This window comes from Stegastes partitus, unplaced genomic scaffold, assembly GCF_000690725.1.
Source record: "Stegastes partitus isolate 25-593 unplaced genomic scaffold, Stegastes_partitus-1.0.2 Scaffold4, whole genome shotgun sequence".
Taxonomy (NCBI): Eukaryota; Metazoa; Chordata; class Actinopteri; family Pomacentridae; genus Stegastes; species Stegastes partitus.
In genome coordinates this window covers 627,391-642,603 of record NW_007577735.1, presented here as the reverse complement: position 1 = coordinate 642,603, position 15,213 = coordinate 627,391, and the positions used below count along the sequence as shown (strand labels likewise).

The following is a 15,213-nucleotide window of genomic DNA, read 5'->3' as shown; positions in this document are numbered from 1 at the left end:
ATATGCTGAAATGAAATATACTCTGTTGTTAGTGGTGAATGATGTCTTGTGATACTCTCTACGCCTTTGGATAGTGCTGTGTTTATTGTGTATGATGTATTCATATTAGTATTTATGATAATGATAAGTCAGAGAAAAAAAATATCCAAGACTCTCCAAAATTCTGCTGTATTCTTAATCTATGGGATTCATGTGAAACAAAATGAAATAAACTTGAAATTATTCTGTTGAAGGTTAAAAGGTGTTTTTCTGTTCATAAGAGTTTGTCTTTTAATGTACTTTGTTGAACTGCATTTTTTTGTTTGTTTGTTGTTTTTTGAAGTTTCTGAATGTTGATATCAGTGTTATTAAATAGCTGTATCAGAAAATTAAAAGTAAATGCCTCTATTTTACAGTAAAATGTGCTGAAATCTTAAGGTAGTAGCGCTACAGTAGGGTTGGATAGTGAGTTCTGAAATGCCAGATGTGGTATTTCTGTAACTGGCCTATATTTCCACGAACAGCAGGTAGTCAGTCATTTCAGGAAGGCTGTGAGTCAGTTAGCGGTGTAACCCTGAAATGCACAGAACAACTAAACAGGTTGTGGTTAAATGCAGTGTTTTTGATGATGGCTCTATATTTCCTTTCCCTTCAAATAGTGCTAGAAAGACCATCAGTATGACAAAATGTACTGTAAGAGCAGAATTGGTGAAAACAGATTTTAAGTTTGAGCACACAACAATTTAGAATGATTTTATGCTCCTGAATGTACTTCTCCCATGATTTAACCTGTGCACAGACATCACACCTCTGTTATCTCTGCCGTGGTTTTATCAGCTGACCTGTTACCATGGTTGCCAAAGCAAACATTGTTGTCACTCTTAAGTAGGTTTCCTGCTAAAAACTTCCTGCTGTCTATTGAGACAGTTTGAGAACATACAAGGATAGTTCAAAAGGTTCTCAGCCTCATCAGAAAACCTCACTGGAGAAAGATTGTTCTTGCAGTTTTTTGTTTTTTTTTAACATAGTCTCCTTTAACTTCAGTGCACTTTATCCACCAATCGCTTTCGCTTCATAGAAAAAGGTCACATGTTGAGTCCTCAGATTCTTCAAAACAGCATGGATGACTTCATTTTCACTCTGAAAATGGCAACTGCGCAACTGGGATTTCAGTTTGGGAAAAGTCACACAATGCCAGGTATCGACTGCAATGAAATGTTGTTTGAACATGCTTACAAAATGATCTATGAATAGCAGAAACTTCTTCATTTTTGTTATCACTGGAAATCAGAGTTTCTGTGGCTGTCCAGACGGTGGGAAAGGCGCTGCATAACATTAGTCTGTATAGAAGGGGCCCAAGAAAAAAGAACATTGCTTGCTTTACAGCACAAAACTGCAAGATTAAACTTTGCTAAAGAACTTGCATAGTCCTGACAGTGAAAGACAGAGGTGGGATTGTGATGATATGGTGCTGCATGATTGCAAAAGGTGTTGGGGAGATGACATTTACAGATGATACCATGAAAGCCTGTGAATAAACCAAAATTCTAGCTGATAAGATGACTTCCAGTCTGTCGCAGCTTGGCAGAAGAGGAATATTTGAGCGTGATAATGATCCAAAACACTCTGCCAAAATCACACAAGAGCTTCTAAAGATGGACAAAGTAAAATTTGCGATCTGGACAAGTAAATAGCCTGACTTGAATCCAACAGAAGAGAAAGGTAGAACAGCATAACGCCTCCAAAAATATAGTCTTTGAAGAATGGCAGAAGATTTCATTGGAAATGTGTGCAGCTCTGGTCTCCTTGGTTCTGACTTTTGTTACACTGAGGTCCTAACACAGGGCCTTTATTTTAAAATACCACATGCAAATAGTCAGTTTTTAAATTACCATAAGAGGAAATACGCTTTAACAGAACTTACATGTAATGCAGGCACTGTCAGGTGATCATATTTTGAATAATTTCTGATGATTTTTGATGATGTAAAGAGTAAACACTTCTGTAAACAGCTGGCAAGCAAGATTTTAAAAAGTGTAAATGGGAACCAATTGTTAAAATTTAAGCAGTGGATTTTATAACTGAATTTTCTTTTTATTCATTTTAATTCACTTGTAACTGTGGCTGACACCAACGAGTAGTGGAGGAACTCAAAATATCTCTACTGTAGATTGTGGTGTAGTTTGATTGACTGGCAAACAAAATGAATCACAAGGACTATTTTTTCATCTTTGAATATTAAAAGCTGCATTAATATGGTAATACTTGTATGTGCTTTCAACCATTGTTAATACAATGCTTAACATATTTATGAGACCACCTGTCTAATTTGTTAAGCACTGTATGTATACAGAGACCATCCAGCATCATGAAGTGCTTTAACGCACACTGAGCTCTCCACGGCTTACCATTTTTAACAGGAATGAGGAATTTCAAACTGAATTCACCTTTTTGCACCCAAATCCGGGAAGTCAGAAATTAATTAAGCACAGCATTCAGCCACTAAAACTAACTGTTCTGTTCAGGAATGCAAGTAATTAACTACAATTAGACATCTTAAACAAGAAATAATAATGTGCTTTACTATTTAAGAAAAAAAAATAAAAGTAAAACAGCACATTTAAAATTTCATTGGTAACAATAATAATGTTTTAGCATTTTAAAAAAAAAATGGTTAAAGAGCTTCTACATACAGGTGTATTAATCATTACTATTATTATTAGCCACTACTGAGTCGCTTTAACTCCTGGTTCGGTGAGTCGTGGGTTTTCCGAGGAGCACCTGAAGGCAGCAGAGAGCCCCTCGGCCCAGCGGTACCAACGGCAGCTCCCCCTGAGGAAAGTGAAAGCCAACGCCCCGCTGTCAGCTCCTCCGCTCGTCCCTCCCTCCTCACACAGAGAGCAGGGTTTGTGCAGAGTTGGTCGGTGACGGAGTCCAGTCCGGGTATTTCTCGGTGATTTTTTTTCTCTCGGAGAAGTTGATTCATCCGCCTGCGAGTGGAAAATCTTGTCGCTAGCTTGAGCGGGAGTTGGAGTCGACAAAACTTTCTCAACCAGCTTTACTGTTCGGCAAGTTTTTTGTTTTGTTTTGTTTTGGGTTTTTTTTTTTTTTTGCTCTGCTCGTCGCTTGCTGACGATAAGGCTGTATTAAAAACACATTCTGTCGGTTGTGTAGGTTAGTTTTTTGAAGAATGGCTGATACAACTGCCAGCCCCGCTACCAACTGCCTGGAGAAGCTGAAAAGTTACGTGAAGACCCAGAAAGGCTTCATCCTCGCAACAGAAATAGTAAGTTCACGACCGGGACGGTTAGCTTGGAACTTTTAGCTTCTTAACGGTTAACTGCTTACAAAACTATAATGTGTGGTAGCTAATCAATATTTCATAGCTGATAAAGTGGTTTCATGTTGTACAGGTATTGATTTTTGTCAGTAATGGGCTAGAGGAGTGAGAGATGATATCCTTGTTATTATTATTTTCTGTTTTACTTCTGTTTGTCTGGCCTTTTGAAAGTGGTCCTGTCAGGGAATGAAAAGCATGTGGTCTAGGGGTTGAGGGATCATTAGCAGGGGTTAAGGGTTTCCACCTGTCACTTGTGCCCCCTCTGTTTTCTCATTTGACACCGAAGAGCCAAATGCTGAGGGTTAACGGCAGATAAAAGGTCACCTGGGTTAACTCAGACCAGTGGCTCTGTCAACCAGCTCCTTTTGTACTAAATACCACAGGCTGCATACTATTTGTAGGCAGACTAGTAATAGTCCAAGTATGTTGAGGAGAAAATGCATTGCATATCACATTCCTGCTTGTATAAAAGCTCATAAAGGGATTTTTCCCCCTGCATTATATCTTTGCACATGTGGCTCTAGTTAACGGGAATATGTCCACCCACCAAGGCGGAACTCCTAATAATAAAATGTAAAGTACAATCACATCCTGTCGAGGTAGATTTTTTATTTAAATATGCTGTCCTTGACCACCTTTTTCACTTGAATGCCTTTGTTTGCATTTCACAGCGGTGCGTTCTCTTCACACACAAGTCACTTTAACCTCAAATGCTTTGCATAACTTCTTTATTTTCAGTGGGCCAGAGTAACTAAGTACATTTACTCAAGTAGTGCACTTAAGTACAGTTACTTGAGCGTCTCCATTTACTTGTGCTTTACTATTAACTCTACATTTAACAACTGCAGTCACTTGGTGGTTTACAGACCAAGATTTTAGATACAGAACATACAATTGAGGTGTAGACCAATATGTTGGGTTTTTTTTTTTACTTTTTCTGGGCCGATACCAAATATTAGTAACCTAGAAGACAGAACGATGCTATTTGAAACTGATATATTTGTGGGGGGAAAAAAGTCCTGACACAAACTCCAACACAAAACTTTTGTTTTGTTACACGTTTAATCAATAGAGATTTGTCAACATTTATCTGTCAGTGTTGACAGGCTATTACGTCTCACATTTGGCCAATCAGATAGTGCTGTGTACAGGACCATGAAGTGACTACACATAGGCAAAGTAATGCATGAACTTTATTTTACCAGTAATCTGTTTTACACCAATGTTTAGTAAAGTGCTGAACATCACATCCAGGCCAGTAATCAGTTGACACCTCAATGAATCAGCTCATCTTGTCCTGAATTAACCTTGCCAAAACCTTTTAAAATAGTTAAATATATTGTTTCCATCTTGACCAGTTGTGTCAACAAAATGCTATATGCATATTATTACAACAACAATAATGCAATAATATAATGTTGACAGTGGCACTTGCAGAATACAGGACTTTTACTTTGTCATTTATTTTTATAGTGTGGTATATGCTGCTTTTACCCAAGGTAGTGCCTGAATAGTTTAATGCATGTGTCAGCGTCACATCAGATACATGCATTAAAAAATAATTATCATATATTTACCTATTAAATTCAGTTCCCAGTTTCTCTGATGAAAAGGTTCTGCTCCCATAACTCAACAAGTTCATTATAGAACAGGCTCTCAGATGTCGGTGGTCAGTGGTCCACCCACTGTAAAGTTTTTGGTTTTTTTTTCTTTTGCGAGGTAATGGAAATTCCAGACTAGTGTGAAGTTCAGTCCTGGGAACAAAGAATGCATGAACTGCTTAGCACACATCTCTGGTGTGCCATTCAAGGATAGCTTCATGCTTCACTGGATACCCTCGACAGTTTGTTATTTCCTCTCCCACTCACGATTTTACATGATAATCTCTAAAGGAAGTCATCTGTGAAGGTGGATGTCTGTAATAGTTTATAATACAAGGAGAAGGATGTGGGAGTGAAACAGGAAGAGAAATGTAATTACTGCACATTATGGTTATATTCCAGTTCGATAGGAAATATGGTGTTTAACCCGAGCAGCAGGATTAAAAAATGCTCAAAACTGTAAGCTGGTAAACTGTAAATCTAAAGGAGTAAATGTCCTTACACCAATTTTTAAGAGCAAGGTTCTGTGCCACATCAAATTAAATGCAGAGTTACCTATTTTTTGCTCTTATTATGCCTGTCAGAGGGATGACCATGCTTGGACATGTTTGAAGCTGCAGGGCAATATACATGTCACAGTTACACACCCATGTAGCACACATTTCTGTTTGTCATGTGGCACAGTTAAGCCAGTGGTGATGAGTTGAGATGAGTCATGCACTTACTTGCCGTTAAAATTCTGAATAAGGACTTGTGACATTGTCTTATGACTGGAAATCTTTTTTGTTTGTTTTCGTTTATCTATTTTTTGGAATTTGTTCATCAGAATAAAGGGTGGAAGCAAAGCAGGGTGGAGAATGCACGTTATGTAAGAAGTGAAAATGACTAGATAATGTACAAGAGGAGTGATGAAATAAAACTGAACTTTCCGTTTTGCTTTCAACACACATACTATCCACTTTGGTGAGCCACAGCAAGTGCAAAAAAAAAGAAAAAAAAAACGCCCCAAAATGTAAGCGACTTCCCTAGCAACCATTGCTGTTTGGTGTGTCTCTGTGCCACAGACTAGCTCTTGGCTCTCGTGTTGCTACTGACTATAATTAGCCAAACATTCGCAACAATTTCCCTTCAGTCAATTTAAACGAGCAGCCCATTATACTGATGTGAATAGATCGTAGCTGGGATCTTTTAAAACAGCCCCATGCAAACACATCCACCGCTGTGTTGAAAACATTAAGGTGTCAACATCTCAGAGCCTTTCTTGTTCAGAAGGACTTTAGTGTAGTGGGTGTTTCTCTGTGTGACGGCCTCCTCAGTAGCCGCTGCTCTCAGAGCAGCCGGCTCTGGCCTGAATAGAGCCTCTTTTGTGAAGGACCTTGGCCTCTGCCTAGACCTCCTCACTACTCTACAGAGGCAGGCTGTGCCAGTCTCGAGAACACATGAAGTAGTGATGCATCTGACTTGCTGGCTGGTTGTGTGTTTCATGTGAGGGGAGGGGAGGCTGTGGTGACAGATGTAGGACTGGTGTCGTGTAGGTTAGGTCATGTGTGTATCATATAGACTGCAGTGATTTGACACTGTCTCCTGAGTTGTCTGCGTCTGGGAATAAGACGTTACAATGTGCAGGATGTGCTTTTCTTAGATACACGTCATAGAGTCCAATTTATTTAGTCAGCATTGCATAACAAATTATTTGACTTGAAGAAAGCAGAGCACTGACATGTAGCAGAACACCAACAACTGATGATGAGAGAATGATTATGAAGATCCAAGGTTTTCTTTGTCAGTAAAGCTGCAATGATTGTCCAATTAGTTGTCAACATATAATTAATCCTAGAAAACTATTTTCTGTTTTCTTTACTCCTCTATGACAGTAAACTGAATATCTTTAGGTTGTGGATGAAACCGGCATTTTAAGATGTCATCTTGAACTTTAGGAAACACAGATTGACTTTTTCTATCATTTTCTGACTTTTAATGAACTAAACAACTAATCACTTAATAAGGAAAATAATCAACAGATTAATCAACAATGACAATAATGATTAGTTGCCACCCTGTTTGTCATATGCACAATATGTGTGGTGACATGCAGGGTTTCATACTTAAGGCTTTTCCATAAAGACAAGTGTGCAAAAAAGAATGATAACTATTATAAGAACTGGACAACGGGAAAAAAGGTCAAAAAATAAATTACAAATATATATATATATTCTAAATATTAATATACTTAAGTGTGCAATAGTTAGTTGATACATCGATTAACTGATCGACAGAAAATTATTTTTCAAACCAATATGTCACACATTTAATGGGTCTCGCTTGTCAAATAAGAAAATTTGTTGATTGCCCTTCACAGCCTTTTTTATTTTCCAGGTGTTGTAGGTGGGCTGTGCATGTGCAGAGCGAAAGAATTAACAAATCTATGTTGTACAAACTGTTGTAAAAGAATAGAAGTGATTGTAATGTAGTGTCTTTGAGTAAATGAAGTTGTTAGGCAAGAAAGTTATTAAAACTGTTCATGTAAGTTTCCACTACTTCACAGTTGTCACACAGCTTTTCTGGATTGTGTGAAAGCATCTTCCCACACAGTTTGACAGCAGAGACAATAGCGATATTTGAAAAAACGACTGATAGTGAGCTGTAGGCTGCCTGAGTTTATGGTTTCTCCATATTGGCAGCATTTCAGCGGATTGAGAAGAATGCAGGCTGACTTTTTTCCCTCATATGGAAGAATATGACAGAACAAACACCCACTGTAAATCTAAGATGAAGGCAGCATGTGATTGAGTGCATTATGATCTAGTTGGTTGTCTCACTCTAGTTGTATTTTGTGCAAATACATTTTTTCTTTGCAAAAATGGTTGTTATCACGTGAGTGTTGACTTAGAACAAGTCAAGTGTTTGGAACAAACAACAATGATGGCTTTGTCAGGGTCATTTACTGTCCGACTGACCTCAACAGTTCAATGGACAGATTATGTTCTGTTGCTGTGAGATGACCGACATGCAGCTGATCTACACACTGTTTAAATAATGTCATTCAAAGCGCCGTGTCAAGTCTAACACGGGAGGAATTTAGGCAGCATCTGTTAGTTTTCTAGTATAATCGAGAATCTTTTTCAGAATATTAAACATTATTCTCTCTTTTCCCCCGCCTACCCATTCCTTTTATACCACTTGTAGATCCTCAGTTTCATAATAATAATCTGCTACGCTTCATCGCTGTATGGAGGCTACTCTGCTGTGGCCATCTGTGAGATGGTCTTCGCCCTGATCTTCTTCATCATCTTCATGATGGAGCTGGACAAGCAGTTCCACGTGGTCCACTGGGTCTGGAGTGTGAGTCCTCTACAGCACACCCATACATACACACACTGGCACATGTAAGTTGCACAATGTTTCATCTTCTGCTTCCTTCTTTTTGTGCAGGATTTCATCCGTGCTGCCATTGGTGCTGCCCTTTACCTTATCACTTCTCTGATCTGTGTCATTCAAGGAGCTGGAGACGGACCTCGCATCGCAGGCGGGGTCAGTTAAGCCACCGTGACTCAACTGTATTCTGAAACTGTTTATAATCGTGCAAGTTTTTCGTTTGTTTTGACAACCACAACCCTTATGTATGGTTATTTTCTTCGGTAGCTGTACCTGCCAGTTATAAATATTAAAGTGAAACCTGGGTTTTTTATATTCAGTCGCTGTTTGACAGGAGACACATTGAAACTCTATGAGAAGGCACAATAGCCAGTTGAGTAATATTATCTTGAAATCATATCTGCTTCCTTCCCTCCTTTCCTTCCTATGTTTTACACCGACAGCTGGCTGCAGTACTTTCGCAATATATTGTGAAAGAGCCAATGTTACAAATTTCTGACATCTGACACACAAAACATGCAAATTGACAGAATCTATACGTTTTCCTTATGTTTTGTTTTTTTACTTCATGTCTTCGCCCTGTCGCAACCAATAAAACAATTCAGATTTTATCATAACCAAACAGGATGCACTCAAGGTTGGTGCACCTTGAAGATTATTCTTACACAGGAAAATAACAGCATCTAGTGAGAATGCATGGGTAGCCAGAGGCAGAGAGGGAGATGGCACATTATTTAAGTAGGACACCATATAGCTGCTAATTATATTGTTAGCGCTTTAGGAGTCAATAAACAAACTTAAATTAAAAAAGAACAGTATAGCCTAAGACCACCAACAAACTTTGGGTCAAAACATTGCTCAGTGTCACAAGATTACATCACACCCAAATCTGCAAATCTATGATTCCAAAACACAACTATTTACATTTAAACAAGATCTTCAGGAAGGAAAATGGAAAAAGATAAAACCCTAACTTGCTTTAGATTAGCTATTCAGGGTTTTTCCAGCCTCAGAATGGACCTTTGTTGGGTGACTATGCACGATCATAAGCATGATTGCTCAATGTGCAGTAAAGGCAATGAGTCTTTGTTACCTTATCAGTTATTCCCGACTCTTTGGTGCACATTAATGTGTGTTATTCTTTAGTACATGAAAACATTTTTAAAAAAAATCCCGATTCTTGTCATTTTGGTGATATCTCTTTGGCTAAAACTTCTTTGATGGGCACCAAAAATTCTGCTATGCTGGAAACCCCTGCTATAACCTTAAACACTATGCATCTAAATCTACTTGCAGATTCAAGGTAAGAGCATCCAGACAGTGGGAAAAAAATAGTTGAAACCAGAAGTTTACATACACTGTATAAAAAGACACATAACCTTTTTTTTCTCACTATCTGGCATTAAATCAGACGAAACTTTTCCTGTTTTAGATCAGATCGGATTACCAAAATTATTTCTATTTGTGAAATGCCAGAATAATGAGAGACAGATATTTTTAGATAGTTTTTTATTACTTTCTTCAAAGTCAGACGTTTCCGTACATTTCCTTAGTATTTGGTAGCATTGCCTTTAAACTGTATGATTTGGGGTTAAACGTTTTGGGTTTCCTTCCACGAGCCTCTCACAATAGTTTCATGGAATTCTGGCCCATTCGTCCTGACAGAACCGGTGTAACTGACTCAGGTTTATTAGCCGCCTTGTCCCACACATCTTTTCAGCTCTGCCCACAAATTTTCTACAGGATTGAGATCAAGGCTTTGAGATGGCCAAAACATTGACTTTGTTGTCCTTAAGCCACTTTGTAACTAATTTGGTGGTATGTTTAGTGTCATTGTCCATTTGGAAGACACATTTGTGCCCAAGCTTTAACTTCCTGGCTGATGTCGTAAGATGTTACTTCAATGTTTCCACTTAATGTTCTTTACTCATGATACCATCTATTGTGTGAAGTGCACCGGTCCCTTCTGCAGCAAAACACCTCCACAACATGATGCTGCCACCCCCGTACTTCACAGTTGGGGTGGTGTTCTCAGGCTTGCAAGTTTCCCCCTTTTTCCTCCAAATGTAACGACGGTCATCATGACCAAACAGTTCAATTTTAGTGAGACAGTGAGAAAAAAAGGTTATATGTCTTTTTATACAGTGTATGTAAACTTCTGGTTTCAACTGTATTTAAACTCAGTGTATTTAATAACGAAACATAACTTGTTGGGTTCTTTTCTCTAGCAGCAAATTTGCTAGAGTTTTAGTTAAGAATTTTATAACATATTTTAAAATTACGTCAGGTCAGTGTCGCTGACACTTTGTTTAAAGTCTGCTATTTGCTTTCCAATTGACTTTTCTTTTTACTAGGCACAAGTAAAAATGCATATTTTCTGTTGGACTTTTTTAAATCTCACATTGATAATACAGACAAGGTGATTTATTGCAGTTCAAAACTCTCAGTTTTCCTTGAAACCCTATTTAGTTTATTTTTAGCCTTACAGGTGTGGGGATCTGTAACTGACTGACTTAGAATTTTTTAGAAAATTGCCAAAGTTCACATTTGTCTTTTTTTTTTTTTTTTAATCTTTACTGTGGTCATAAAAGGCACTGAATTTAGTGGGACAGTTGCTAGATTATCAACAGTGCAAATAGTGCATTAAAAATATTTAAAATGTACACAAGCAGTCAGTGCAGAAATTTGAAATGAAGAGATGTTAATGCAGCTGATGTTTTACCAGAATAGTGAGATGAATGCAGTTGCAAAATATCAAAGAGTGACACCTCTAGTTATATCAACCTTGAATGAATGCTCAACAAAAAGCCACAAGCCTCTCCCCTCCCAACTTTCCTGTTAGATGTAGACATGAGATAATTATTTTTCGGTAATTGCCTGAGAATGTTTTTACGTGTTTTTTTATTTATTTATTTTTTTTAAATGAATTTTAAATTCATTATGTTTTCTACAATATTAAGGATGGTTTACAGTGTTTTCATGAATGTCCATTAAGCTTGTTTTGCATATGACCGTTGATGATGATGATTATTATTATTATAGTTGTGATCTGATACTGAGTTGTCATTTCTTAGGTGTTTGGTTTGATCGCTGGTCTGCTATTTGCATATGACACCTACACCGTATACTTGCAACTCAAGAGCTCCAGAAATCACACAGCAGCTTCTACTGGTGAGATATTTATTTTTATGGTACCACTCAAAATGTGCTGTCTATGACAACAGTCTGCTTTGTTTCATGTACACAAGTTTTCTCCAATGTGTGGCTATCTTTTGATTTCTCTTTTAACAGGAGTTTAAACACTCCAAGACCAGCATCTGTCAAGAACGCAGAAGAAGAACAAAAGTTAAGAAAACAGTGGGTCAGAGAGGAGGATGGACAGTAAAATGAACACGTCACAGTTTAATCAATGCCACTGTATGGCGGGAACAGATAAGATTTATTTTAAGGCCGTGTCTGAGAGGACGATGACATAGTCAAAGTGAGTGGTGCTGTACACATTGTATGTCATTATTCCAACCTCACTGTATCACAGATTAGAAAGGGAAAACTGTCAATAATAGGCAATGTAACACTTTGGTTGATGTCATCAAGCAATTTGTCTAATACACTTGGCTACTGTTAATGGACTGCTGTAGTAAATGGTTACTGTGTTATTTGGACTTGTAAAGTAACTGACACAAAGATGGGTGCTTTAGAAATTGTTTAACATCATAAGGTTGTCAAGAATTTGTGTTCTATATTTTCAGTGAGATTTCTCAGCTGGTTAAACATTTCCGCTTCTGTGATTTAATCTTTGCAATTCCTGCATGTCATAGTGCCTGAAAGTCTCATTCAAATTAACCAGTTCCTTCATCTGTTATTCCTAAACGTTAAAATGGCCTACTGTCATTGAACAGCAATCTTCTGGCTGTTTTCGTACTTATAGAGTTTAGCGTTTATCATTAAGATCCGTTCATGGCCATTAACCAACCAACCACATGTTCAATACAAGAAATACAGCGTCATCCTCCAGTTTTGCATACTTTCACCTTTGTTGTTGCTCAGGTTGTTGCATTGTTTGTCTTCTTATATTGTAACACATTTTAAAGGTGCAGACTATTCCCGTTGGTGTTTTATACTGCTCAGTAATACAGTCCAGGTTTTTTTTTAAATAATATGTTCTCTTTTGACAAGAAAGGTAAAAAAGAATTTGTTTTTAAAGACAAACATTGCCTAATTTTTTATGTTTTTTAACATGCTTTACAGGAGTCTGCAGTTTGCAATTTCAAAATTTAAGGCAGCCTTGCTTTGGGAAATAAAAGCCATTGTTACCACAAAGAAAATCTGTTTTTGTAGCTTGCACTGTACACTCTTAAAATATACTCCTGATGTTTGAAAACAGGTTTGATCTTCAAGGACTTCATGTATTTCTGGATTATCTGACTCATACTTGTCTTCTATAATAAGGCCACTAGATGGAGGCAGTCTGCCACACATCTCAAAGTGTAACGTTCACCACAGAAAAAAGTTAACAGTGTGAAATCAAATCAACATCTAATATGAACAAAACTGAGCTGGTGTTGTCACAAGTCTCTAGTAAGACTGTCTGTTTTCAGATATAATGTGAAAAATAATTATTTTACACTGTTTCTGCCAGGACCTTTGTTTACCCAGTGCAGCATCACTGATCTTGAATTTTGTCTGATTCATTGTATTTGGGTTTTTTTTTATTTTATTTTATGCATGCTGATTGTACTCTGCATTCTGAGATTACGTTGAGATTTTTAAAATCCTTTCCTGCTCGATTTTGTGCTGTGGTGTTACTGCCTTTCAATTGCAGTCACCTTTTTATGACCCATGTCGTTTTAAAGACCTGCGGTGGAATGATAATCCTTTGTTTGGGCTCGTACTGGCTGCTATCAAACTATATCCCAGAATGTAATAATAACTGCCCCATACAACTGCGTGCATATTTTCCAGAATATTTATTTTTAAGTTAAACCCACAGAGGTCCACTCCTTCATACTCTGTATGTGCAGATAGACATAGACTAAACATTAGGGCTGCACGATATACTGTTTCAGCATCAACATGACCGTGTGCGCTAATTCAGTAATCTTATGCCAGGACCTGCACTGTGAAGTAGGGCCAATTAACTCAAATTATTGCTGCTCAGTATAAAAAGAAAACTGGAAATTAAAGCAAGCAATTTAAATGTGAAAGTGCTATAAAAGTCTTATAAATTAATGAGTAATTTTGATAAATATGCTAATTGATCTCAATACTGAATGATGTCACACAGAAATTACATCAAGCCCACTTTATTAAGATCGCATGTTTGAAACTGCCAGAGTTGACCAAAGTGTTGCACTAGTTATAAGACAGGCAGCAACAATAATACAATAAAAAACAAGACAGGATAAGACTTGTTTGTACAATTAAATAAAATAGTCTAACATACTAAAACAAGGTATAAAAGGATGGCAGCTTGTAAGTTCAAACTATGAAATACTATAAATGTTAAATGCAAAACTATTAAGGGCAACTAAAAGCCATTGAAGACATGTACATCTTGAGATTAAAAATAAATAAATAAATAAATTTTAAAAAAATAAAAAAAATATATATATAAATGGATGATTGAGAGAGGACCAACCCTGAATGGCAGTAATGGCAAAAAATAATTATTGATTGCTATGCCACTGTTACACCATATAAGAAAGTGTCTAATCTGTTCAACTCAGTGAAAAGTAACTTTGCAGCTTTTTTCTGATAATTATTTTTGACTTTCTGTGTGGAGTCACTCTGACACAAAGACTCCTCAATCACTCTGGAATGATGAGTTATTTTCAATTAATCAAGTCATCTGGTGAAAATTCCTGCTTTTTATATAACAATCTGTCCTACAGAAAACCAAATATCACAGCCTTACTAAACATGTATGAGTCCGAATGTGTAAGTAAGATTTATAAAACTGAAAAAAATAAAATCAAGCAAATCTGAAAAAGTTCCCACCTGACACCCCCAGGAATCAGCTCATTTTTAAGTCCAATAACTTTAATATTGTTAATAAAGCTGTGCACAATTTTAACTATCCAGCTATCCTATATTGTGAAATGACCCTTTAAAGGTTACCCAAAATACACTTTATAAAGGTTTCTCTGAATTATTAGAAAATATATGATGCATTCAGGGTGCTGATGCTTGTTTCGATTACTTATACACATTCAACTGGTGCACTTTTGCTATTAAAACTATGATATCGTGTTGTAGAAGATACTAGCATTAGATTATGACCTATGATGATTCCCGTCATTTTCATACCATTTGGTTACAACGTGCCATATGGACGGGGGCATTATCATCGTGGAGGAGACCACTCTCATCAGGACCGAAATAATTCATCATTGGAGTCACTCCATCACAGTCAACCAAATCTAAAAAAAAAAAAAGTCCCCACATGACCCTCACAATAGCTTTAGTATATCTAATGAAGTCATGCAATATTTTACCTTCATACTATGAATATTTTCCTAGTTATAGGCCTTGAAAACCCTACATATTTATGCTTTTCAATTCTAACTAGAAAACTGTTTTGGCACAGAAGGAATTGTGGCTAGAAGATAAGCCTGGTATCAAAATGTTAAAACTTTCATTTGCTGTACTCTGTATTGACCAACCACCCGTCCTACAAGGTGGTATGACTTTGAAAGTTGACCAAAAACATAGTATTTAAAGTTTTCTCACAGTGAAAAATAGAGCTGAATGTTAAAAATAAAGTTCAGTGTGTAAAGTCCTCAGAAGATAAGTCTCCTACAGCATTATTGCAGTGGGCAGGAATAACTTCATGTAGCGGTTCTTACTGCAGGGGAGTTGAACAAGCCTCCAACTCAAATCAGTCCCAGTGGTAGTAGGTCCTGCTGGGGTGTGAAGTTC

General features: G+C 37.2%; 1 protein-coding gene across 2 annotated transcripts; it reads left to right on the top strand.

Moving 5' to 3' along the window:
- Nucleotides 1-2,874: 2,874 nt before the first annotated feature.
- plp2b (proteolipid protein 2b) lies at nt 2,875-12,620 on the top strand. 2 transcript variants are annotated; one of them, XM_008278097.1, is made up of 6 exons: nt 2,875-3,047; nt 3,154-3,265; nt 8,107-8,262; nt 8,353-8,451; nt 11,370-11,466; nt 11,587-12,620. In XM_008278097.1, the coding sequence occupies exons 2-6, from the start codon at nt 3,170-3,172 to the stop codon at nt 11,592-11,594; spliced, it is 456 nt and encodes a 151-aa protein (XP_008276319.1). In that variant the 5' UTR covers nt 2,875-3,047; nt 3,154-3,169; the 3' UTR covers nt 11,595-12,620. The 2 variants fall into 2 exon arrangements, with proteins under 2 accessions (XP_008276319.1, XP_008276312.1); XM_008278090.1 differs by having other exon boundaries at nt 2,875-3,265.
- Nucleotides 12,621-15,213: the final 2,593 nt, after the last annotated feature.